The sequence below is a fragment of the Anastrepha ludens genome, chromosome 6 (genome assembly GCF_028408465.1).
Source record: "Anastrepha ludens isolate Willacy chromosome 6, idAnaLude1.1, whole genome shotgun sequence".
NCBI classification, from domain to species: domain Eukaryota; kingdom Metazoa; phylum Arthropoda; class Insecta; order Diptera; family Tephritidae; genus Anastrepha; species Anastrepha ludens.
This window is the reverse complement of record NC_071502.1, coordinates 70,783,350-70,807,965: the sequence shown is the minus strand read 5'-3', so window position 1 is coordinate 70,807,965 and position 24,616 is coordinate 70,783,350. Positions and strand designations below refer to the sequence as shown.

At 37.8% G+C, this 24,616-nt stretch overlaps 2 protein-coding genes across 2 annotated transcripts in view; one reads left to right on the top strand and one right to left on the bottom strand.

Annotated features, from left to right (window-relative positions):
- The window catches only part of LOC128866435 (mucin-2), a 189,991-nt gene that overhangs the window by 81,640 nt on the left and 83,735 nt on the right, over positions 1-24,616 (bottom strand). The window contains exon 3 of the mRNA XM_054107155.1: positions 15,286-15,353. The gene's annotated coding sequence lies outside the window, so the exon portion shown is untranslated. The remainder of the gene's footprint in view (positions 1-15,285; positions 15,354-24,616) is intronic.
- LOC128867103 (uncharacterized) lies at positions 17,753-22,867 on the top strand. The gene has a single exon (XM_054108203.1). The coding sequence runs from the start codon at positions 17,753-17,755 to the stop codon at positions 22,865-22,867; it is 5,115 nt and encodes a 1,704-aa protein (XP_053964178.1).

Here is a 24,616-nt window from a genome sequence, read left to right as displayed (position 1 = left end):
ATTTATGGATCAAAAGTTGATAATAAGAAACCTGAGGCTGGAATATATTTGAGCCAAAATTAAAAAAGAATACGTGTGCAAAAAATTTTAAAGCCTAGATTTATACAATAGAAATTATTTGTAGTGAATACTTTTGAAAGGACAGAATGCAATCCCAGAACCTCCGTAATCTCATTTAATTACAACAAAATGCACTTTAAATAAAATCGACTGTTCTGTTAATACCCAAACCTGAAGAAAAGAGACCGCTTGACTTTTACTCGTACACATATCGGATACGAAATTTAAAACACATAACTTACGTTTGATTTTTATACCCCAATGGACACGGGATGAGACTTGTCGAATTTGATATAAATCGGATGTAGTTACTTTTTAGATACACGTAAGTTTTTTCGTACAAAAGTATTAGTATTCGTTTTAAACAAGTAGTAAACTTCTGCTTTTAAATTCATTCACATTTGGTTTATATTTAATTGTTCAATATATAGTAACGTTGTTAGTAAAACCATTTTAGAAAGAATTTAAATTACAAATATAAATTTTTGAAATAAAACAGAAATCGCAATATTTTCTAAGCCTCCGTGTAGTTAAACAAACACAAATAAAACCTGAAGTGAAAAAAGGTTATTTTAATGAGAGCATTGAAAAAATGAATAAAGAATAACAAAAAACCCTAAGGGGTCCAGCTGATGGTCACCAGATTGAAGTCGGAATTCACCAGTATTCACAGAAACATGCTAAAAGCTATAAGAAAGAATTATCAACAAAGAGTGTCAAACAATAGCCTACCCTGACCCTCTCTTAGTTTGGGTTAAAATGTCAATGACTTTACACGCACACGTTTAATCAAACAGATGGAGGGTATAAACCGACGAGCTGGGATGTTTTATGACCATTGTTGTTGCTTTTTTCAGGCAACTTTTTCTTCTATTTTTTGCCATTTCCTTCCACCACTTTTTAGTTGGACATTTAAAAGAAAGAATAGTAAGTGATGCGCTTGGATTCCAACAGTAACCTCTTCTTTGCTGTTAGTTTTTGTTAGTTGAGAAAACACATAATTGAAAATTGAATAAATAAAGAGAGAAATAGGGCAGATTAAACATTTTCTTTCACGCACGTGCCATAAATTGGAAGCGAAGCTTGGCTTAAGCACCGTTTAAGGATGTATGCGCTAGTCTAGTAAAATATATGCCAACGTATAATGAATATTGAAACAGAAAATAACAGAGTTCCTAAATTAGTAAAGGAGTGCGAATACACTGCCATATTAACTTTGACCGATTTTGGTATGTTTGTTTTTATGCGTTCTTCTCCCAATTCACCCCTATTGTACTTAAATGTTAACTAGGAATGTCAGAAAAAAGTTTGGCTATCACGAATATACCCAGATCATTATTTTTGGTCAAATGCTACTAGTTATGCCTAGAAGTATGCTTTTCTTTGACGGAGCGATAGTGATTACAAAATTAGGTGCATAAAAGAGCCTAAATAAAAATGTATAAATTATACAAAGGTAAGATGGTAAAAACGTAGAGCTCAACATAAGATCGTGCAAAGCCGGGGGATGCTTATTGATAATATTATATTGGTCTGGGAGAATATTCATGTACTAAGCAGTAGGTAGATACTTTAGTTGCGATTGAAGGTTTAATCAAAGTTTTTTCCAACCTAATATGTAAAGCTGTAGATTTGCTGGTGGTTCCTTTTCTCATCTTTTTTACAGCTTTTGTAGCATATAAAAAATATTTGAAATAATACCCTTGACAGAACCTGACCTTGCAGATAATGCATGCCAAGCGATCCATTTCGTTCCATCCATCTCTGTGCCAACGTTCTTGTGGTGATAGGTTGTGGTTATTTCTGTTAACCGACAATTCAAATAGAATACAAGAATACATCAGCTAACAGATATGAAATGTCCACAAACACTTAACTAGCAAGCGAGTGCTTGCCTGAGCAAGCGCGTAAAGTCTTTCATTTCCCTCTATTTCTTTGTCCCTGGTACCAAATAAATATATTATTTAGCCGACTTTGATAAAGAGCACCACGGATTTTCTGTTTTTGATGAAAAAGAAAATATAATTCTTTTCACTAAGCTACGGTAATTTCGAAATAAATTTTTAGTTATTTTGGTCAAAAGTCCGATTTTAGAGTATAATATATCGATGTCCTTGCCCCTGTCTAATAGACATTTGTTTTTGTTTCCAATTCACTGTTCTCAAATACGAGTACCTCGTTCTGTTACTTATCCACCATCGCAGTTCCTACCACCAAATTAGTGTTATTATGAAGGTATTTAGACTGCGATTTGACCACTGCATCTTTCCCAATAAATTTTAATATTTCGACCACCCTAACGTGGTATTTTCAGAATATTTCTTAAAACATTTTTATTTCTTATGTTCTAAATAAAAGCGATATGTATTGAATTATTTTAAAATGAAGCACATCAGCTCCCAGCAACAGTCTCGGGCTTATGGAGGTCAAAATTAGTGACCAAACTTGAGCTTTATTGTACGAAAATTTAATTAAAATCAAAAAGTTTGCGTACACAAAACTCATTAACTTTTGGTATTAAAAGAAGCAAATTTGAAGTGGGTTAAAATTCTAGTTATTTTAGATAACACCGGCACAAAAAAAAAAAAAAAAAGAATTGTCTGTATACCGGGCGCCACCTATCTACGGGCATGTTTTTCGATCCGCTGAATACGAATTTCAAGCCAGTTTGGGCCGTTCAGCCTTCAATTTCGAGTAAATTGCAAAAAAATCCAAAAAATAGCGAAAATTCGATGCTTTTGGCAAAAAAACAAATTTTGAGATCTAAGGAAAGCGTAATTTTTATGTATTTTGATCCGTTATTTACTAATTTCGATCGTACTTTAATAATAAACTTTTTTAATTCTAAAAAAATTGTAAAATGTCCTTAAAAATTGCAAAAATCGGAGAAATTTAGGATTATTTTGGTATAAAAAATTTTGTGGATCCGGATTGACGAAGATTTTCATTATTGTTGATGAATTCGAAGCTCTTGAAGAGATGGAAGTAGAAAAAGAAGAAGAGCCAATGGAGGAAGAAGAAATTTCTGAAGATGAAAATCTGAAAGACGAAAATTTCATGCCAAATGGGAAAACGAAAAACCCTGAAACATTTACTAGAGAAGAACTAAATGATCCCACACGAGATTTAAATTTGCCTAAGGATGGAGCTGAATTACTGGCATCAAGACTAAAAAAACAAAATATGTTAGCTAAAAAGGTAACGGCTTACTTTTATCGGAATAGAGAAAAGGAGTTCCGGAAGTTTTTCACAAAGGACGATGAGAACTCGGTGGTGTACTGTTCCAATATTAAAAGCTTGGTTGATGAATTAAAACCTAAAATCTATAAAGACGATGAGTGGAGACTCTTTATAGATTCATCAACTAGAAGCCTCAAAGCTGTCTTGCTTCACATTGGAAACATATTAGCGCCAATTCCAATAGCTCATTCGACGAAGCTTAAGGAGACCTATGAAAATTTGGAAATTGTATTGGATAAGATAAATTATTCAGAATACCAATGGCAAATTTGCGGGGATCTCAAAATAGCACAACTTCTTTTAGGCCAACAATCAGGATTCACAAAATATCCCTGCTAACTATGTTTGTGGGATAGCAGAGACAGTAAGAATCACTATGTGAAAAAAGAATGGCCTACGAGAGTGCAATTAAATATCGGTACTCAAAATGTAATGCGAACACCATTAATTCAGCCTTCAAGCTATCTGCTACCGCCACTTCACATCAAATTAGGTCTCATGAAAGAATATGTCAAAGCTTTGGACAAGGGTGGTTATTGTTTTCAGTACTTGAGAGAAAAGTTTCCGGCGATAAGTGATGCCAAATTAAAAGAGGGAATTCTTAATGGACCCCAAATTAGAACTCTATTTCAGGATGTTAATTTTATAGGTAAAATGAATGATACGGAGAGAGCGGCTTGGGGAAGTTAAAAAAATGTGTGGCATAACTTTTTAGGAAATAATAAAAGTGAAAATTACAGGGCAATAGACGAAGAATTAGTGACAAATTACAAAAACTTAGGATGCTTAATGAATCTAAAATTACACTTCCTAGATTCTCACATCGATTACTTTCCTGAGAATCTTGGGGAGTACAGTGAAGAATAGGGAGAACGCTTTCATCAAGACATAAGTGAAATGGAGACTAGGTATCAAGGAAATTGGAATATCAACATGACGGCAGACTATTGCTGGACACTCAAAAGAGGTATACTAAAAGATAATAACAAACGAAAGAGAAATCCTCTCCGTAGATCATTTGAAAATAAAAGAGAAAAGAGTCCGGTGGTATCGGACAACAGTTTGAAAGTTAGGAAAATCATTCTTCTAATTATTTTTATACGTCATTTTCATAGATTTTACAAGTTTTGTGCATTTTCCGTTTTAATCTTGTATTTTGTTAATAAACAATACAATAAAATTTATTTAATTGTGTTTAAAAGATTTTTTTTTTTCAATTTTTTCTGCAGCAATTTTCTGCTATTCCATCCATTTTTTGCTATTTTATTCGAATTTTCGCTATTTTTTGGGGTTTTTTGCAATTTACTCGTAATTGAAGGTTGGACGGCCCAAACTGACTTGAAATTCGTATTCAGCGGGTCGAAAAACACGGCCGTAGATAGGTGGCGGCCGGTGTATAGACAACTTTTTTTTTGTGTGCCAGTGTAATTTTTTGCCGAATGTAGTGCGCATTTTCTTCATAGTTCTGAAGGCTTTTAAAAGCGCTATTGACGAAAGCCTGATAGTTTTTTATAAGGACCTTTTTCGTGCTAATAGAAAAAATATAAATGTAAATAGGTTCTTGTACAATTTTTGAAAATAAGCTAGGAAAGTCGAAAATATAAAAAATGGTGTAATATTTACTATTGATTGCAAATTTTTTCCTCATACTGAAATTATTTTCGCAAAAGCGAATAAGGAAATACCATAATGCATCTTTCTAAAAATACTATAATGAACTTAAAATTGCTAAACAAATTTAGGCTTGTTTGTTTGTAACCTGTTTTGTAGGCGGAGTCATGCCAAATAAGCTTTCATGATTATGTGAGAATTTGAGGTTGTTGGAAGATTTTCAGACACGTTTTCGGGCACATATTCTTCTTCCTAATTGCCGCTGATTTTGGCCGAGTTAAACAAAGCGCGTAAGTCGTTTCTCATGCTAAGAGGCGCCAGTTGGACACATCAAGTGAAGCCAAGTCCTTCTCCACCTGATCTTTCCAACGCAGAGGAAGCCTTCGTCTTCCTCTCCTCGCACTAACGTAGCAGCTGGATCTGTATTCGCTGCACTATGTCTATGCCGTCGTAAAGCTTATGCAGCTCATTGTTCGATCCTCTACAAGAATCGTTTGCGCACTACTCGAGCAAAATTACAACCTCTATCAGATCCTTTAGAAAGTTCGAATAATTGTTTTTTTGGATTTAGCAGCATCTGCGTAATCTTTTTGAAAGCCTGAGCCTTCACTTTTCCCACAAAACCCAACAACTGAATTATCAATCGAAAGGGGAAAAACACTAATTCCTTGGAAATGTATTCACGCGTCCAGGTACACGTATAATCACTAGTTAACAGCAAATTAAAACAGAAATGTAAGCAGACATGGATGCGTGTATGATTGCATGTACGAGTATGTGCGTGCATGTTGAAGTTTTGAACTTAAAACCACACGAGCTTCTCTGCATTTAACCTACATCTACGTACAAACGTGCATTTGTATTGGATGTTGATTGAAATTCACCAAAGTTGCATTCACCTTCCTTCTGTCGAAAAGTTTCAGCCGCAGCAGCTACAGCAGCACAAAGTTAAAGTTTCCTACAACGAAAACTCCTGAAAGCTTGCTCCCTCGGTGGTCTCTGTTTAAGTTGCGTACGCATTTAATGAGCGCTTTCAATTGCAAATTTTCTGCAAATTACACGCACGAGAACGTTGCTTAATGCACACTCTTACATACGTATGCACATATATACGCACACAGAGACACATTAATAAATATACGCTCGCTCACCTTGTCTAATGTTGCCAAATGCAGGTGATGCGTATGAAGATTTTCTTGATTGCTTTCTCAGAAAATGTTTTCCAGGATAGTTTTGAAAACGAGGAGAGGCGAAGGCGTAAGAAATAGAATAAAATTTCATCACGTAAATTGCATGCCTACACAAATATTACTTGTGTAGCTGGTACAAATCGCGCCTTATTGTTGTTGCATTTGGTTTGTGCTTCTCCTTTGTCTTAGTTTTAAGTCTTCTTATTGCTGCTGACAGGAAATGCATTGCGTATTTGTTTACACTGTTTTCTTGATGTGTTGCAGTGTTGGAAATTTTCTATAGCTCGAGTAAGGGGATTGGGAGTATAATGGATGTTTTTAGGTGCGCAGATGTGTGGATGCGTATTTGCGTAGATGTAAATATATGTATGTATATGGATATGGGCGATATAGTAAGAGGTTTCATAAAAACCATATACCAGATATAGCAAAGATCTTTCCATTCTTTAAGTCACTTGCGGAAAAATTGTCTTAGAAAACTTTTACCCAATTTGAAAAATCAATTAATGCATTCAATAAATGTGCAGATCTGTGCGGTGTTGGATTATCCGTGTTCGTTGCAGTAAACAAGGAAGAGGAAGAACAAGTGATGAGGATACCTCTCGAAATTCTTTTAATTCCTTACTAACAGCTGCAAACACTCTATGAGAAGAAAGTTTATGAAAAGGACTGTGAGTAAATCTAGTAGTAATTTGTCCCCTCCGAACAGTTGAAACCATCAAATTCTGGGAGTGTTGTTCCAAGTCTTTTGGGCCAACCATAACACTATATCTTTCTGATTCAGTTCACAAAATTCTCTACCACGAAGCTTACATTATTGAATTCACAGTCTTTTCGAAAAACTCATTCTCAGAGGATTCGCAAAATTATAGAAATTAAGTTGAAAAATTCCTTGGAACCACCACTTAGTAACTCATATTTGTCACTGCCTTTTGACTAGTTCTGGCTTATTAAGTCCAATATCAAAATTAAGAAAAAAAAACTTTATCCCCACATAATGCGGAAGGTGTATCACTAATATTATGTTGAAAAACTTCTTTTATGTGCAATTTTTTTCCATAGACAATAAATAACCAAGGTTAGCTTATATGAGGGCCGGCCCCAAGGTTAAGGAACTGATTCACTTGGACGATACTTTTAAATTGTTCCATTATAATATAGACTAAACTGATTGGCCAGTCTCCATATAAAAACCGTATAATAAAGATGTGGCCTAATAAATAAAAAAGCTGTAGGGCTTACGTCTTACAAAACTCGATGTGCAATAGGACTTCGCAGTTAATTATATAATTGATATGGTTAGTAAAATAGAACTTGCACTACACAGGCAATAACATACACGGGTGGCAGGCTAAAATATAGCATAGACGGTATATATTAGTAGATATAGGAATTATTTATATAAATATGCAAGTAAATATGACCAATTCTACGGCTAATTCTAGTTCTAATGCTGGTTTTACGTTACATTCGTACAAAGTGTTTCTTTAGTTTATACGAAATTACTACATAGATACTAAGAAAATCTAAGGTTTTGAGTCTTATATTACTAAACAGAGCTAAGTCTACTTTTGCCGAGTCATCAAAGATGTGTGTGGCCTAGCGTTGTCCTGATGGAAGACGATTTTTTCGATTGCTTGCTTCAATCTCATCAGTTGTTGACAGTAAAGTGTAGAATCAATCGTTCGAGCAGGCCGGAGTAGCTCATAGTGGATGATTCCTTTCGAATCCCACCAAACACACAGCATAATCTTTCGAGGCGTCAATCCTGTCTTTGCGACCATTTGTTGAGCTTCACCACACTTGCTCCATGATCTTTTTCGCACATTATTGTCGTATTTGATCCACTTTTCGTCTCCTGTTACCATTCGCTTCAGAAATGGTTCGATTTCATTTAGTTTCAACAAAGAACCGCAGATGTTAATTCGGTCCATTAAATTTTTCACAGATAATTCATGTGGTACCCAAACATCGAGCTTCTTTTTGAAACCAGCCTTTTTTTAATTGGTTCAAAACCGTTTGATGATGAATGTTTAGTGTCTTGGCGATGTCATAGCAGCTTATGTGACGGTCCTGGTCAATCTTTTCCATAATTTCATCGACTTTTTCAACGATAGGTCGACCGGAGCGAGGTGCATCTTTCACATCGAAATTTCCAGAACGGAAGCGAGCGAACCATTGTTGTGCTACACGAACTGATACAGCATCACAAATTTCATTGGTGGCTTGCGTGGCATTCTTCCCTTTTTTATACAAAAACTTCAAAATATAGCGATTTTCTTCATTATTTTCACTCATTTTTGAACAACTATAACTTTTTTTCAACTTCTCCGAATTTAATTTTTTTTTTGGGTGGATGAAGCTTAAAATGTCACCTTTCTAACACCATATGATATGACACAATGTGATTGGTAGCACTGGAGATAGATGACTCCAACGACATCTATTGATGACAAAAAACGAAAAGGCTTCTTCGACTACCCAATATTAGTTTTTAATGATGGCTATGATCAATATTTAATGACTACTGAACACGGAATATGAATATAAATACAAAGGTATGGGCATACTAAACTATTAAAAAATCAGAGGCTGGATATGTAAGTCCAATAAAAATAACAGCGAAAAATATCTTGTTCTTTCTTAGCATGACAGTCCTGCGTGGAGCACTGTTTCTGAAAAATATATTGGACCGAATTTCCAAATGCAGGCAATCGATTTTGTTGCTTATTAATTGGGTTTGAAGAGTTTACAACTTTATTTCCGACTATAGCGGAATGGAAGCTTTAGCTATGTATGGAATGCAACGGAGCTTCTATTTTCATAATTGGCGTCAAACTAAAAATAGCCTGTCACTGTTTTTGGGTAGCTACCAACTTAAACCTTACTTCAATAGAGACCTGCAAAATGCACTTATGCCAGCCTTCCACTTAGAAACCACAGAAATTCTAAATTGAAGAAATATTGGCCGTACCCGAAGGATGTCGCATGTTCTCCATCAAAATGGCTACTTAAATGGCATACATAAATACGTACACTAGGGCAGGTCGATTTAAAAATCGCTCACTGCTTTGTGAAAATCGTATTCTAGGGATCAAAATAAGAAACTTTGCCGAAGAAACCATACCTCTAAAATGAATTCTGATGCCCCTAAAATTTGGGTCGAACGAAAAATCTCACTTTGACCCATTTAGAGTGCTCCAATCGAGTCCAAATGTATGACCGACCCCAACTAACTTTGGACGGCCGATCCACCCATGCCATCATTTCAAAATATCACCATTTTTGGCCCTTACATGAGAAAAAAAAATATAAAGTTCGACCCAAATTGGGGGACATCAGAATTCGTTTTAGAGGTATGGTTCCTTCGGCAAAGTTTCTTATTTTGATCCCTAGAATATGATTTTCACAGAACAATGGGCGATTTTTTTGCCTCCCCACAAATCGACCCGGCCTAACGTACACATATTTGGTTTGACAAATGCAGTAAAAAGTAACATACAAATTGTTTTAACTTCATTCAAATTTGTTACCAAATAAGTAAATAAGTACGAGCAATATAAACTAACCTACAAAAACAAAATAATGTCTATACATTCTTACTCCAAGCTCAGCACCGACAACAATTTTACTGCTCGCAAAGTAACCGCTATTCGCAAAGACAATTTGAAAGCGTGAAGTAAAGCTAAAACACCAAATAACCACATTAGCAATAATAGTAAAACGTTGCAAGATGTTAGCTGCCACATTTTGTTGCACTAATGCCGCGTTTATGCACGTTTACACTATTTGACTGCTAATATACCGTTATAGTTTTGTTGTTACAATGCAACAGTAATGGCAAAACGGTTTTTGTTTACTTCATGGCAATGCTCAGTAAAAATGTGGTTAAATTTGGCCAAATGCGAGTATTCAACGTGGCTAGAAGGGAAGCGGATGTTTGTTATTATTGCCGCACAATTCTTGCACGCCTTTGCGGTTACATGAGATGCACATCCGAGCACACACCCACACACCAACAAATACAACTAATGTCGGAATTTCTGCTGCATAGTTAATAGCTGCAACGGCACAGCAGGCGACGAAGCGGTAAACAGCTGAAAATTTCGCTGTTTGTTGTGTGGTTGATTTTTTCTCTTTCTTTCGTTTTTGTTTTTGAGTTTTTTTCCTTGTCCGCATCTTATCTACTGCTGTGCTTTGGCGGTTTTAAACAACAAAGAGGAATCAAAACAAAACTGTAAATGTGGAAAAAATAATAATAGGCACTTCCACTACCGACTACTGCTGCAATCTTCTTGCGCCATTTACTCAGGTACATAACGGCTAACAGCGCTAGATGCAGCAACAATAGCCGCAAACTGGCAATCAGCTACCAATGGCCACGCCGCAAACCAAATATCCACCAAAGCGACTAACCGTCTAACCGCCAAATTACCAAGCAACAACACATGTTCGTGAAAACTTTCAAAACTTCTTCATTTGAAAATATGTATTATTATTTTTAAGTTTTTTGAAATGATTTTGTTTCTTTTTTTGTGTATTGTAACTCTACTCATTCGCGCAGTTTCAGTTGTCTATTGACCGCTGGCAGTTTGTTGAGTTGGCTGTTGATGTCTTGAATGCTGTCGTTAAATGCTGCAGCCATGATGTTTAATGCGCTACTTAACTTGCGATTAGAATTGGTTTGCAAAAATTAGATGGAGACGTGAAGGAAGTGGATTCAAGCAGGAAAGTTAACTGAAGTGTGTAAACCATTGAGTAGTTATTCGAGCAAGTGGAAGGTAAGAGAAGCTGAAGAGAATGTGTTAATTTACTCAGAGCAATTAGGGATAGTATATACTTCAGAAAGAGCAGATAACAGGAAATTTCCTTTCTTTGCAATTGCAGTGATATTATATTGTCATCAGTTATTTTCCCGTAGCTAAAATTACCGGTACTGGCTGGTAAATAACTAATTTTAATCCATATTACCCACTAGGCTTATATCGCTTATAAGTCATGAAACACCAAAGGATAGAAAAAGATGTTTCTTATAGTGGTCGCCTCTCGACAGGCAATGGCAAACGTGCGAGTATATTTCTGCTATGAAAAAAAGTTTCTCATAAAAAATCATCTGCCTTATGGAGGCGACATAAAACTGTAGGTCACACAATTTCCATACTACAAATAGGAGGAACAGCTCGGCCAAAAACTCAACAAAGGGTGAATGAAAGTAAGGTGAATTTATTTGTCAAACTTCGCGGGATTAAAATTTCGCTCTAGTTATTTTTTTCATGAGTTGGCAGCACTGTTAATAACATCTGGGCCAACTTTCATGTGCATGTCATTATCAGTAATATATTTACGCTCGTGTTTACCAAACGACCAAGAGTGCATTTTTCGATTTTTACAATGTCTGATTTGATTGAGCAGAGAAGTGTCATCAAATTTTGTTTGCGGAATGAAATTTCGGCTGCGGAAACGTTTAGCATATTGCAGAAGGCATTTGGTGATTCGACCATGTCGCAGAAAAATGTTTATAAGTGGTACAAAGACTTCAAAGAGGGTCGAGAACGTGTTGATGACTTGGAGCGCTCCGGACGACCATCGACGTCAACAGATGACCAACACGTCAATAAAGTGAAAGAGCTAGTGCTCAAAAATCGTCGGTTGACTGTTAAAGACCTTACTGATATGATCGAAATATAAGAAGGATCTGTGAAAACCATTTTGAAATACCATTTGGGCCTACGAAAAGTCAAATCTCTTTTGGTACCGAAAACTCTCAATTTCTTGGAAAAAAGTCGTCGCGTTGATGTGTGTGAAACAATGCTTTCAGACTATCAGGACAAGCTCAAATGCATCATTACGGGAGATGAGACTTGGATTTATGCTTACGACCCTGAAACAACCGACCAATCAAGCGAATATCGTGCTAAAGGCGAGGCCAGACCGAAAAGATTCAAAAATAAAGGTCATGATGACAGTTTTTTTCGATTTTCGTGGTGTGGTGCACTATGAATTCCTTCCACCTGGCTAAACTGTTAATAAAGAATATTATTTGAGCGTTATGCGCCGTTTACGTAAAGCAGTTCGTCTAAAAAGACCAGAATTATGGGCCAACAACTCTTGGTTTTTGCATCACGATAATGCACCGTCTCACACTGCACTCGTTCTTCGTGACCATTTCGCCAAAAATTCCACGCATATCGTTCCGCAACCACCGTATTCGCCTGATTTGACTCCGTGTGACTTCTGGCTATTCCCAAAACTCAAGAGGCCACTCCGGGGAACGCGTTTTGAGTCGATTGAGGAGATAAAAGCTGAATCGAAGAAGGTGCTGATGGCTATACCGGAAATGGACTATTTGGCATGTTTCGGGTATTGGAAAAATCGTTGGCATACGTGTATTTCATCGAGAGGGGATTATTTTGAAAGGGATGAAATTGATTTACAAGAATTAATAAAGATTTTTCATTTCACAACCAAATTCACCTTACTTTTTGCCCACAGTATATACGAGTATCTGTTATATCATCACTCAACGTGTGACACATCCATCCCTCTCCCAACTATCATAAAAAGACAAATCAATTTGATGTTGTAGCACTTTTGCAAAATATAAATTATTAATTTATTTTACTTCGTTACTTTCTAAGAATTACTTATTAAGAATTTCGCTGGAAATGAAAAATAGATTTTTGAAAATCAGAAAAAAATAATAGATTATTTTAGAAACTACAAACTTCATCAGTCTATTTGCTCTCTCTCAACTATTTAGACATTGCAATGATGTCGAAGGCATTTACATCATGCTTTGCTCATTCAGCGGGAATACTCGTATTACTGACTGCCAGTAAAATCTCCCAAGTATGGATTCCAGACTAGAATATATGTCATCACATACTGCAAAAATATTGCGTTGGGGAATAAGTTCGTAGCGTTTTTATATTTTCTTTTATTTTGCAACGATTTGTTTGCTGTTTGGCGAAGCGTTAGTATTCATTCGATAGAACTCTTTCTGCTCCACAAAACTATGTTAATTGTGTTTCTGAGTTATTTAATAGATCTGGTAAAGTAAAGTATGCCTAACTTGTAACAAATATATGGTTAAATGCATCATGGATCACCATTTTGAAGATCGCGAATAAGCTGATTTAATACTGGGTTCCTTGCTTCTTTGAGATGTACGAGTATTGCAAATCAGTGGATGCAATCTACTAATGCTTGCCAAATAGTAGAACACACACTCCCTTGGCCACTAGGGGTCAGTTATAGGCTATGATGATCATTGTTAATCCACCAAGTTATCCATGATTTTTGCTTTTATGCAATTAAGGGCGAATGTAACTTGTAAAAGGGCTAAATTATACAAAAATATCTCGTGACTTTTTTATTACTTCAATGCCCAGGCTCACACAACGTTTCTTGTACACGATTAACTAGTTGATCAAAAGCAACGCAAGCAAATATAATTCTGGGAGCTCTGTATTTACCTAACACGGCGCCAATATACTTTTTCCTATTCCGGCGACCCATTTTCTAATTCTCAGAAGAAGGAATAAAAAACTTTCGAATAAGGAATTAAAAACTTTGAAAAGTAAAGGGTTTTCCAATAAAAGGTGTTACAGGTGAATGGATTGCGCTATCGAGAGATGATTAACGATTATTTTATAGCCGGAATTGGATGTTATTGATCTGGACAACGTTTATGTTCAACAAGACGGCGTTACGTTCCAAACAAGCAACGAAAACATTCATCTTTTACGGGAAAAGTTTCCGGATTGTGTTATCTTTTCGGTGGCCACCGGGATCTTGTGAGTTAACACCTTGTGACTTTTTTCTTTGGCGCCACGTCAAAGAGAAGGTCTACGCCAACAGCCCAGGGTCGATTCAAGACCTCAAAGACGGAATTCGTGAGGCTATCGAGGACATAGAGCAGCCACTTTGCAATTCGGTTATGGAAAATTTCATGAAAAGGATATTGTTCTGTAAGCCTGCTCGTAGTGGTTATTTGCCCGATGCTATTTTCCACTATTAACCACATACCTTCAACTTTACAATGAAATAAACATCCGATCATTTATATTAAAAATAGCGTTTTTCTTTAAATATCAAAATAACTTCTCTTATTAAAAAACCCTTTATATAAGTAATTACGTAAGTATATTGGTTGCCATTTTTTTTAGTTTGAGAAAATCAAATTATAGTAACATTCATATATATAACATTCATATATATATATAATTAGTGAACGCACAGACTGGAGAACTAATTCTATCACTTTTAAACCTGGCTCCCAGCTATGGTTTACTGATGGGTCCAAATTGGAAAATGGTAGAACAGGGGCAGGAATCAATGGGCCTAAATTCAAAAAATCGATTCCGATGGGATTCTACCCAACAATATTCCAGGCAGAAATACATGCCATCGAAATATGTGTGAGAGAATGCCTTAGCAGGAAAATGAGAGGTACTCACATCTACATACTTTCAGATAGTCAAGCGGCTCTAAAAGCCCTTCTATCAACAACTATCACCTCCAATTGGTAAATGATTGCCTAAACCTTCTCAACACGTTAGGGAAGCTCAACATAGTAACACTAGGCTGGATTCCGGGACATGAAGGACATGAGGAAAATGAAATGGCTGATGACCTTGCAAAACAAGGAGGAAATATGCAACTTACTGGTCCTGAGCCTTTCTGTGGACTCACAAACGGCCACATTAATGAATTCCTTAGGAAATGGGAGGAAAGAAAATGTGCTGCACACTGGCTAAACAGTGCCGGTCAGCGTCAAGCCAAACTATTCCTAAGTCCCAACAAAGGAATATCTGACAAGCTTCAAGTATCATCTAATTATATTGGTCTATCTGAGACCAATGTCTGCCGCTTTTGCGAAATGGACATAGAAAGCTCAGAACATGTGCTTTGTGAATGTCCTGCGTTGGGCAGACAGCGACTTCATCACCTTGGTAGTATCGTAGTATCTCCATGCAATATTTGGAACAACAAACCCAAAAGTGTGCTAAAATTTTCAAAAGCCTAAAACTCTAGGGTTACAAAAATAGGCCTTTCACAATAGATCAGCTCTGGTCGCAGTGCGTAATGGCCTTCTAATAATAATAATAATAACATTCATGAATGTTGATGATATAAATGATGTTTGTAGTATGGGGTGGAATACGTAAATAATGAAAATTACCTATTCGAACATCATTTAGGAGACGTTGGCTTATAAATCCATATATGTATGTATGTTGTTCACACCAACTGAAAAAGAGAGAAAAAATGTGAATAAATCAACAAAATATAGACATTACTTTCAACACTATGTGCTTAGCTTACTATGACTTTGCAGATTATTTTACCTTTGAAAATAATTTATATCAGCATAAGAAATAACCAAAAAAAATCATCGCAAGCGAACGCCGCATAGCGCTTAAATGTATACAATTAACCAATTAAATCGGACAAACCAAATGTGCTTGAAAAGAACGAATAGGTACACTTCAGAAAGTAAAATACCGGTTGAAAAAAATAATCGCGAATCACAAAGCTGCAACAAATTACACGCAATCAAGAAGCATTAAAGAGTGCGAGTTTAAAGCGAAATAAAAAGACAAAAGCAACAGAAACCAGGCCGGTAGCTGGATCAAAATGTAGTGAAAAAAGTGAAAAAATAGTAAAAAAACAGAAAATTGTGAATGAGCAAACAGGTAGTCCAACTCATGAGCCAATTTAGTTGACCCACATTTTTGTGTGGCAACAAGCAACAACTGTAACAGTTGTCCAAAAATTGGCAAAAATGAAAGGAAGTAACGGGATGACTAGAACATGGCCGACACGTTAGCTCTCAAAAGCCTAAGTATCCAACAAAAACTAGAGGAAGAAAAAGATGTAGCAGATATAGAGGTGTGAAAGAAGCAGGGACAACATCTACTAATGCTTTTATGCATTTATGTATGTATTTATACATATGTAAATATGTAGTACTTGGTATCGCCCAGCAGCTTGGAGCCTGAACCAATATGTTTGCTTGCTTGTTTACTTTCATTATTTTATTCCAAATAAATTTTTATTATTTTTACGTTTTTTGTTGTGGAGCTAGTGGCGTGGATTCATGCTGTAAATAATTGTTTTTACTTTCGCAAATCAAATGAAAAGATACAAAAAAGCAAAAAAAAAAAAAACAGAAAAATGTTTATGCCACTCACTATTTATTGACTTGCAATTTTTACTTTTGCTTAACGATATTATTGTTTCTGTAATTTTTTACTTTCATTGTATTTCCCTTCGAACAAGTCATGCTCGTAATTATGTTGTCCATGATGATGTACGGAAATTACGGATTTTATTCAATTATTAGTTTATGGGCACTTGTGATAAATTTCTTAAAAATGAAAAAAAAAAAAACAATAAAAAATAATGTATAAATTTGTATGAACAAGCAGTGACATATTTGTAGGGCTTTTATATACACATAGTAGAAAAAGTCTGCGTTCACCTATGCAAATATTCTTTGCATTAGAAAAAGTTCAAAACAATAAATATTTCAGAAATTTTTTTTAATGAGTTTTATTTAGTTCACTTAAACGTAACTATCACACATATTTCGCTACCAATAACAAAATCAAATTTAAAATGAGATCACATAAAATTAAAAAGGCCATTCAAACTAAACGGAAAAAGTTTGCGTTCACTTCAATAATAATAAAATAAAAGGCTTGTTGGGAGCAGCACCTAATTTACATGACCTAATTTAAGTATAGAGTTAATTGTATAGTTTTATTTAATAATTTAGTATTGTAGTCTAACTTATAAGATTGTAATATTTTTAACTCGTAACACCTGGTCACCCTAATCCTTGTACTTGTCCTTGAATTATATTAATACACATTATCCTATATTTGTCATTTTCCTAACGTTCGTATCAACGCATTCTATGTACATACATTGTATATAAGCCGTGCTAAGCAAATATTTCGAGACTTGAAGCTCGACATCAGCTGAGGCCGGTGAACTTAAACATTTGTAACAAACACACGAACGCGTAAACTCTGTGAAAAATAAAATTATAAAGTGGTTTGAAAATTAAAGTGTTTAATTTATTTCAAAATTAATAGCTGCCAAAAAAGCTTGGTGGCCCAACATTTTTGGTGACCCCGACGTGATATTCGTGTGTTCTATTTGTGTAAAATAGAAATTATTATTCGATATAATAATTTTGTTAACCCTTCGAAAATATTGTTACGGTAGTTAATTATTGTCGCGTAGTCGTTTCTAATACCTACCCAATAAATAAAACCGTTTGTTAACTTTGTGCGGGACTTGTAAAACAAAGCAGTTAAAACCGCAACCTATATTTACGGCTAAAAATTAACTTGCACCGTTTTCTATTTACTAACTTTTTCAACGGTTTCCGTGTACATAGAACCGTGTCTATAAATTCGTTTGCTATCGATATAACCGGTCAGTCAATTTTAAAAGTCAAACGTTGAAGATGTCGCTCAGTCCAGGTAATGGTACCTTCATTAGAAGCGATTCACCACATACTGTACCATCGAGTGGGCAACCGTCTTCAGATCGCGTGTCGTATTTAAAGCTGAAAACAATGTCAGTCTTTAATCGACTTGAGCATACAGCAGGATGAGTACGGGTTGGCAGCAATCATGGAATCAGTGGGAGATTTGAAAGCAACATTCACCGCCGCTCACACCAGTTTGGAGGAAATGGACTTTGAGTCTATTGCCAGTGACCTGCCCTGCAAATTCGATGCTACATTGGTGAAACTTAAGGCGAACCTGCAACGAGAGATTGGGAGACGTAGCACAGGTCAGCACTGCTCGACATTCAGAGCGAACACTGGTGACTCGCAGTCGATCATCGTGAATGCCAATCGTTCTCGCTTGCCTTTGCTAATGCTACCTAAATTTAGTGGCGCGTATACCGAGTGGAGCAACTTTTTCTCGATGTTCACCTCCGTCATTGACAACGATGGCGACCTGACGCAAAGCGATAAGCTGCAATACCTGCGTTCCTGCTTGAGTGGTGCTGCTTTGGATACTATCCAATCTCTGGAGATAAATGAAACGAATTATAAAAATGCATTAGATTTACTCAAAAAACGTTTTGATAACAAGCGAATTATATTTCAGGCACACATCAGACAGATCTTTGGGCTGGACAGGGCAGATGCATCCGCAAGCAAGTTGCGGGAGTTGACGGACAAGGTTACATCACACATACGCGCGTTGCAGTCGCTTGGATCACAAGAACAAATCGCTGACTGCATTATAGTTGAACTACTAATCCAGAAGTTGGACAAGGCTACTCAATCCAAGTGGGAAGAAAATTCATCAAGCAACGAACTGCCGTCGTGGGATCAGTTAGCTGCATTTTTGGAAAAGCGGTGTCGTACCCTCGAAAATGTGGAGCATGCCATACAAACCCAAACGGATCAAGTTGACAGAAACGGTAAAACTGTAAGTACAAATAAAAGAAAATCATTTGTCGTTTCGAATGCCTCAGTAGGTGGTTGCGCGTTTTGTCGGTGCCCTGATCATAGAATTTACCACTGTCAGCAATTTTCCACTCTTTCTCCAAATCTTCGCCAAAAGGAAGCCAAGAAGCTCTCGCTTTGCCTTAACTGTCTAAAGGGTGGCCATCAAATGAGAGATTGCAAATCTGGATCCTGTAGAGCTTGTCAATTGAAACACCATACGCTTTTGCATTTTGACCGCACATCTTCTGCTTCAACTTCTATATCAGGCCCAGTCACGCAACCACCCACATTGAAATCAAACACCATAGCTGCAATATCATCTGTCCCTGGCCATGCCCTCACTTCGAGATCTCCATCTGATGCTGTGCTTCTAGCCACTGCAGTCATTTTTGTCAAAAATCGTGCTGGTACCTTCGTGCAATGTCGGGCGCTTTTGGATTCGGGTTCCCAGCTTCACTTTATTACAAATCGTTTTACTAATCAATTACAACTTCGTAGGACCAAATATTCTTCGGCAGTTTCGGGCATCGGGGATGCCAACTTGTCAACTGAAGGCTATTCGGTCAATGTCGTACTGAAGTCGCGGACTTCAGATTTCTCAACGCACATCACTTCCGTCGTTGTTCAAACAATCACTGACAATCAGCCTGGTTTTTCAGTGAGCATCGCGGACTGGAACATCCCTTCGAACATCCAACTAGCTGATCCCAATTTCAACATACCTCAGCCTATTGACTTGCTTATCGGAGCAGGACTATTTTTCGAACTTCTCTGCGTTGGGCAGATACAGTTGGCGCCCGGATTTCCAGTTCTTCAAAAAACTCTTCTCGGTTGGGTGATATCAGGTGGTGGTCAACAGACTTCTAAGCTTTCGTCATTTGTGGCCAATCAAAGGTCTTCGAGAGACATCGACTCTGATACCCGACTAGACGATTTGGTACGTCGCTTCTGGGAAGTAGATCACGTTTTTGAGCCAATCACTAAAATAACAAGGGAGGAGCTCGACTGCGAGGCGCATTTTCAGCAAAATGTTTCGCGTTTACCTTCAGGCGAGTACTCGGTTCGCTTACCTTTGAAACTCGGCACAGAATCATTAGGCGAATCATACACACAAGCAAAGCGACGATTTCAGAGCCTTGAGCGGAAGTTAACTAACAATATCGATTTAAAGCTAAAGTACTCGGCATTTATAAAGGAGTACCTTGAGCTGAATCACATGTCACTGGTCACCAGCGCTGAGGCCCATGAATGCAAATATTTTTTACCACATCACTGCGTCGTCAAGGAAGATAGCTCCACAACAAAGCTCAGGGTCGTTTTTGATGGTTCTGCTGTCACAACCTCGGGCCTTTCATTAAACGAGATTCTAATGGCGGGGCCGACCATACAACCCAAACTTTTTGATATTCTTATTCGCTTTCGTACGTTTCCCGTTGCACTTACTGGAGACATTTGCAAGATGTATCGTTGCGTTCGCGTCTCTGCACCCGACAACATGTTGCAGTGCATTTTGTGGCGGGACTCCCCTGAGTCAGACATCAAGGTTTACAAGCTGGATACGGTTACGTATGGAACGAAGCCCGCAGCATTCCTAGCTATAAGAGCAATGCATCAACTAGCCTCCGATGAGTCCTCGTCTTACCCCTTGGGTTTACAAATTGTCAAACGCGATTTTTACGTAGATGACCTGATCTCCGGAGGAAATTCAGTTGAAGAAGTACGCGAGATGATGCATCAAACCACCAGTCTCCTTGCCCGTGGAAAGTTTCATCTCCGGAAATGGTGCTCCAACAACCCAGACGTTCTTCATCACATTTCTGATGCAGAAAGGGAAACCTTCCTTAAATTCGATGACGGTAGCAATATTACGAAAACGTTGGGACTCACATGGGATCCTTTTAAAGATAATTTGTTGTTTTCCTTAGCGCGACACCTTGGAGGCACCAGAAATTCTAAACGGTCTGCACTATCAACAATAGCTCGCTGTTACGACCCGCTAGGTTTAATCGGCCCCACCCTGACTAGGGCGAAAATTCTGTTGCAGCGAATGTGGAGAGACAAGCTCGAATGGGACGAGAGTTTACCGCTCTCACTGGACACAGATTGGTCGGCCTTTTGCAAAGAATTCACAGATGTGCAGTATTTATCATTTCCGCGTTACATATTGCAGCCTGGAGCCACTCATGAACTACATGCATTTTGCGATGCTAGTCTCGAAGCATTCGGTGTTTGTGTCTATGCGCGTTCAGTCAGAGATGACAACGCTCAAGTTCATCTTCTTTGTTCAAAGGCTCGTGTTGCCCCTTTGAAGACGCTAACAGTACCTAAACTGGAGCTTTGTGCCGCCGCCTTACTCGCACAATTAATTAACGAAATAACAAAATTGAAGCTTTTCGCGAGTCGTTGTTATTGCTGGTCAGATTCATCTGTGGTATTATCCTGGTTACAAGAAGAGCCGTCAAAATTTAACGTATTTGTCGCCAACCGAGTATGTGCCATACAACAACTTACAGAAGGTATGCAGTGGCGTTACGTCCCCACCTCTTTGAATCCTGCTGACATCTTATCTAGGGGAGCCGCTCCCCGAGAACTCTCACAATCAAATTTGTGGAAGCATGGACCCCCGTTCCTGCAAGAAGAAATGTGTAATTGGCCGAAGTCTATTGTGCCTCAAACTAAACTCCCGGAAGTTCGTCAAAAGGTCCTGGTATCCATGAATAATCGAATCGACATCTCGCTTTCCTTTAAGTACATCAACTCCTTCACCAAGATGCAACGCATATTTGGATACGTACATAAGTTCATCACCACTGCAAGATCGTTAAAATCATCACATCTTACATCCGAAAATATACATCTTGGAACTCAACTGCTAATTCGCATTGTTCAAAGAGCTCAGCTTTGGCCAGAATACTTTGCCTTGAAACAAAATCAATGCGTACATTCGTCGAGTAGCATTTCGTCTCTATCGCCGTTTCTAGATGATTTTGGTGTAGTTCGAGTTGGTGGTCGCCTAAGAAATTCAACCCTTAGTTTCGAAGCGCGGCATCCGATCATCCTTCCGAAAGATCACCCATTAACATCAGCCATAATCATGCATTTTCATAGAAAGAATTGCCACGCAGGCCCACAGTCATCACTTGCGGCAATTCGAATGCAGTTCTGGCCTATCGGTGGTAGGAAAACTACTGCGCGTACCCTACAAAAATGTGTTATATGCTGCAGGTCAAAACCAAAACTTTTTGAGCACATCATGGCAGATTTGCCTAAGGAGCGCATTCAGGCCTCACGAGCCTTCATCGTCACAGGAGTGGACTACTGCGGTCCATTTTATTTCAAACCCGAAACCCGCAACAAGTCACCCCAGAAATGTTACATCAGCGTCTTCATCTGTTTCGCAACCAAGGCCGTGTGGATGGAGCTAGTGAGGGACTTTTCAACAGGTGCTTTCTTGGAAGCTCTCAAGCGATTTACGGCAACACGCGGCATGCCAAGCTGTATTTGGTCAGACAACGCAACCAATTTCGTAGGCGCTAAGAACGAGTTGAGGGACCTAAAACGCTTACTCCTAAGCGAAGAGCACCGCAGCAAGGTTCACGTTCACTGCCTCAACAATGGCTTCGACTGGCGATTCATACCACCTCGTTCACCACATTTCGGCGGCTTGTGGGAAGCCGCAGTAAAAATGGCTAAACAGCACCTGTACCGCACTCTTGGCTCTGCAATTCTTAGTTTCGATGAACTACGTACTTTGGTATGTCAAATCTCTGCTATAATTAACTCTCGACCTCTTGTACCTCTTTCAGAAAATCCAGAAGACCTTGATGTTTTAACTCCAGGTCATTTTCTTATTGGCGGCCCGCTTACAGCTGCTCCTGAGCCTAACATCACTCATTTGAACTACAATCGACTCGGTCACTGGCAGCGTGTCACATACTTCCAACAATTATTTTGGAAACGATGGAGCGAAGAATACCTCACTCTTCTTCAACAAAGAGCAAAATGGCGCACCCCTCACCCCAATGTGCAAATCAACGATATTGTATGCATTAAAGATGAAAATTCAGCACCTCTTAAGTGGCCTCTTGCGCGCGTCATCGAAGTCATTACTGGTGAGGACGGTGTTGCACGAGTAGCTGTTCTACGTACATCCACTGGCCTTACACGTCGAGCTGTTACTAAATTGTGCCTCCTTCCGACTAAGGAATCAGTTGAAAGCCCTGAACTTTCAACGGAGGGGAGGATGTTGGAAGCAGCACCTAATTTACATGACCTAATTTAAGTATAGAGTTAATTGTATAGTTTTATTTAATAATTTAGTATTGTAGTCTAACTTATAAGATTGTAATATTTTTAACTCGTAACACCTGGTCACCCTAATCCTTGTACTTGTCCTTGAATTATATTAATACACATTATCCTATATTTGTCATTTTCCTAACGTTCGTATCAACGCATTCTATGTACATACATTGTATATAAGCCGTGCTAAGCAAATATTTCGAGACTTGAAGCTCGACATCAGCTGAGGCCGGTGAACTTAAACATTTGTAACAAACACACGAACGCGTAAACTCTGTGAAAAATAAAATTATAAAGTGGTTTGAAAATTAAAGTGTTTAATTTATTTCAAAATTAATAGCTGCCAAAAAAGCTTGGTGGCCCAACAAGGCTTAAGATCATAGAAATGTTTTAAAATTAATAGCTAGTTGGATAGCCTTTTTATGACTTCTAGAAGGCGTCTTCTCATTGATCCAACTAGTTTCGCTGTTATTTCTGGACTTATGACTTCCCATTCCTCATTAAGCGCGTTCTTAAGCATTTCCTTGCTAGTTATTATACGCTCTCGTACTTTTTTTTCTAGAACGTCCCATAAGTGCTCAATGGGGTTAAGGTCAGGTGTTTGCGGGGGTGTGCGAAGTTGTTTTGGAACATTATACAACAACCACAACCTAACAATCTCTGCTGTGTGTTTCGGGTCGTTGTCCTGTTGGAAAACAAATCTTTCACCGAGTCCCAGTTTGATTGCACTTTCTCTCAAATTCGTTTTTAAAATATCGAGATAATCATGTCTGTTCATTATCGGCTCAATAAACTGTATATTTCCAACGCCCGAACTAGCCATACACCCCCATATCATGGCACCTCCTCCCCATGCTTTACCGTAGGTACCAGATTTTGCTCTCCAAGTGCCCTTCCGTTTTTCCTCCAAATAATTTTACGACCTTTTATCCCGAAAATGCAAAACTTGCTCTCATCTGAAAAAATCACACTATTCCAAAACACAGGTGGCTTGTTTACGTATTCCTTGGCGAAAGCCATCCGCTTAAGTCGATTTACTCGCGATATGAAGAGGGTTTTTTTCGGGCCACTCTGCCGTGAAATCCGATTCTTTTTAGAATTTTTCTTACTGTATCTGGATGTACTTTCTTTTGGTATTTTACTTCTATGTCTTTTGAAATTTGGCTTGCTGTTAGTTGTGGATTAGACTTCACAAGAATAGTTATGTTGCGTTCTTCTCTTTCCGTCAGTTTTTTTGGACGCCCAGAACGAGGCTTAGTCTCCAAACAATTCGTTTGCTTGAAGTTGTTTATCACTCTTTGGACCGAGGAGTATTGCCTCCCAACAATTTTCGCGATTTCCCGATAGCTCTTATTATTTTGCCACAAACTTACAATGATTTTCCTTTGACCTATATTTATTTCTTTTCGCCTTTGGTCCATAGTAACAAAAAATGTATTTCTAATATAAATTTTCCCTCTTTAGATTTGTTCTTAACCGCGACAACTACATGAATAATTTAAAATTAAATTTAACGTAATTGCCATGCAAATAATCGTCACTATTCAAAATGAACGCACACTTTTTCTGCTCAGCCTATTTAAGTAACTGTACTACAATCCCGTTATCTGAACACGACGCAGCCCAAACTCCAAAAAATTTTGTGCATACCCTCTACGAATAATTTTCTTTGAAATAAGTGAAAAGAAATAACTGAGAGTTTTAAGATAAACACGTTAAATTATTTTAA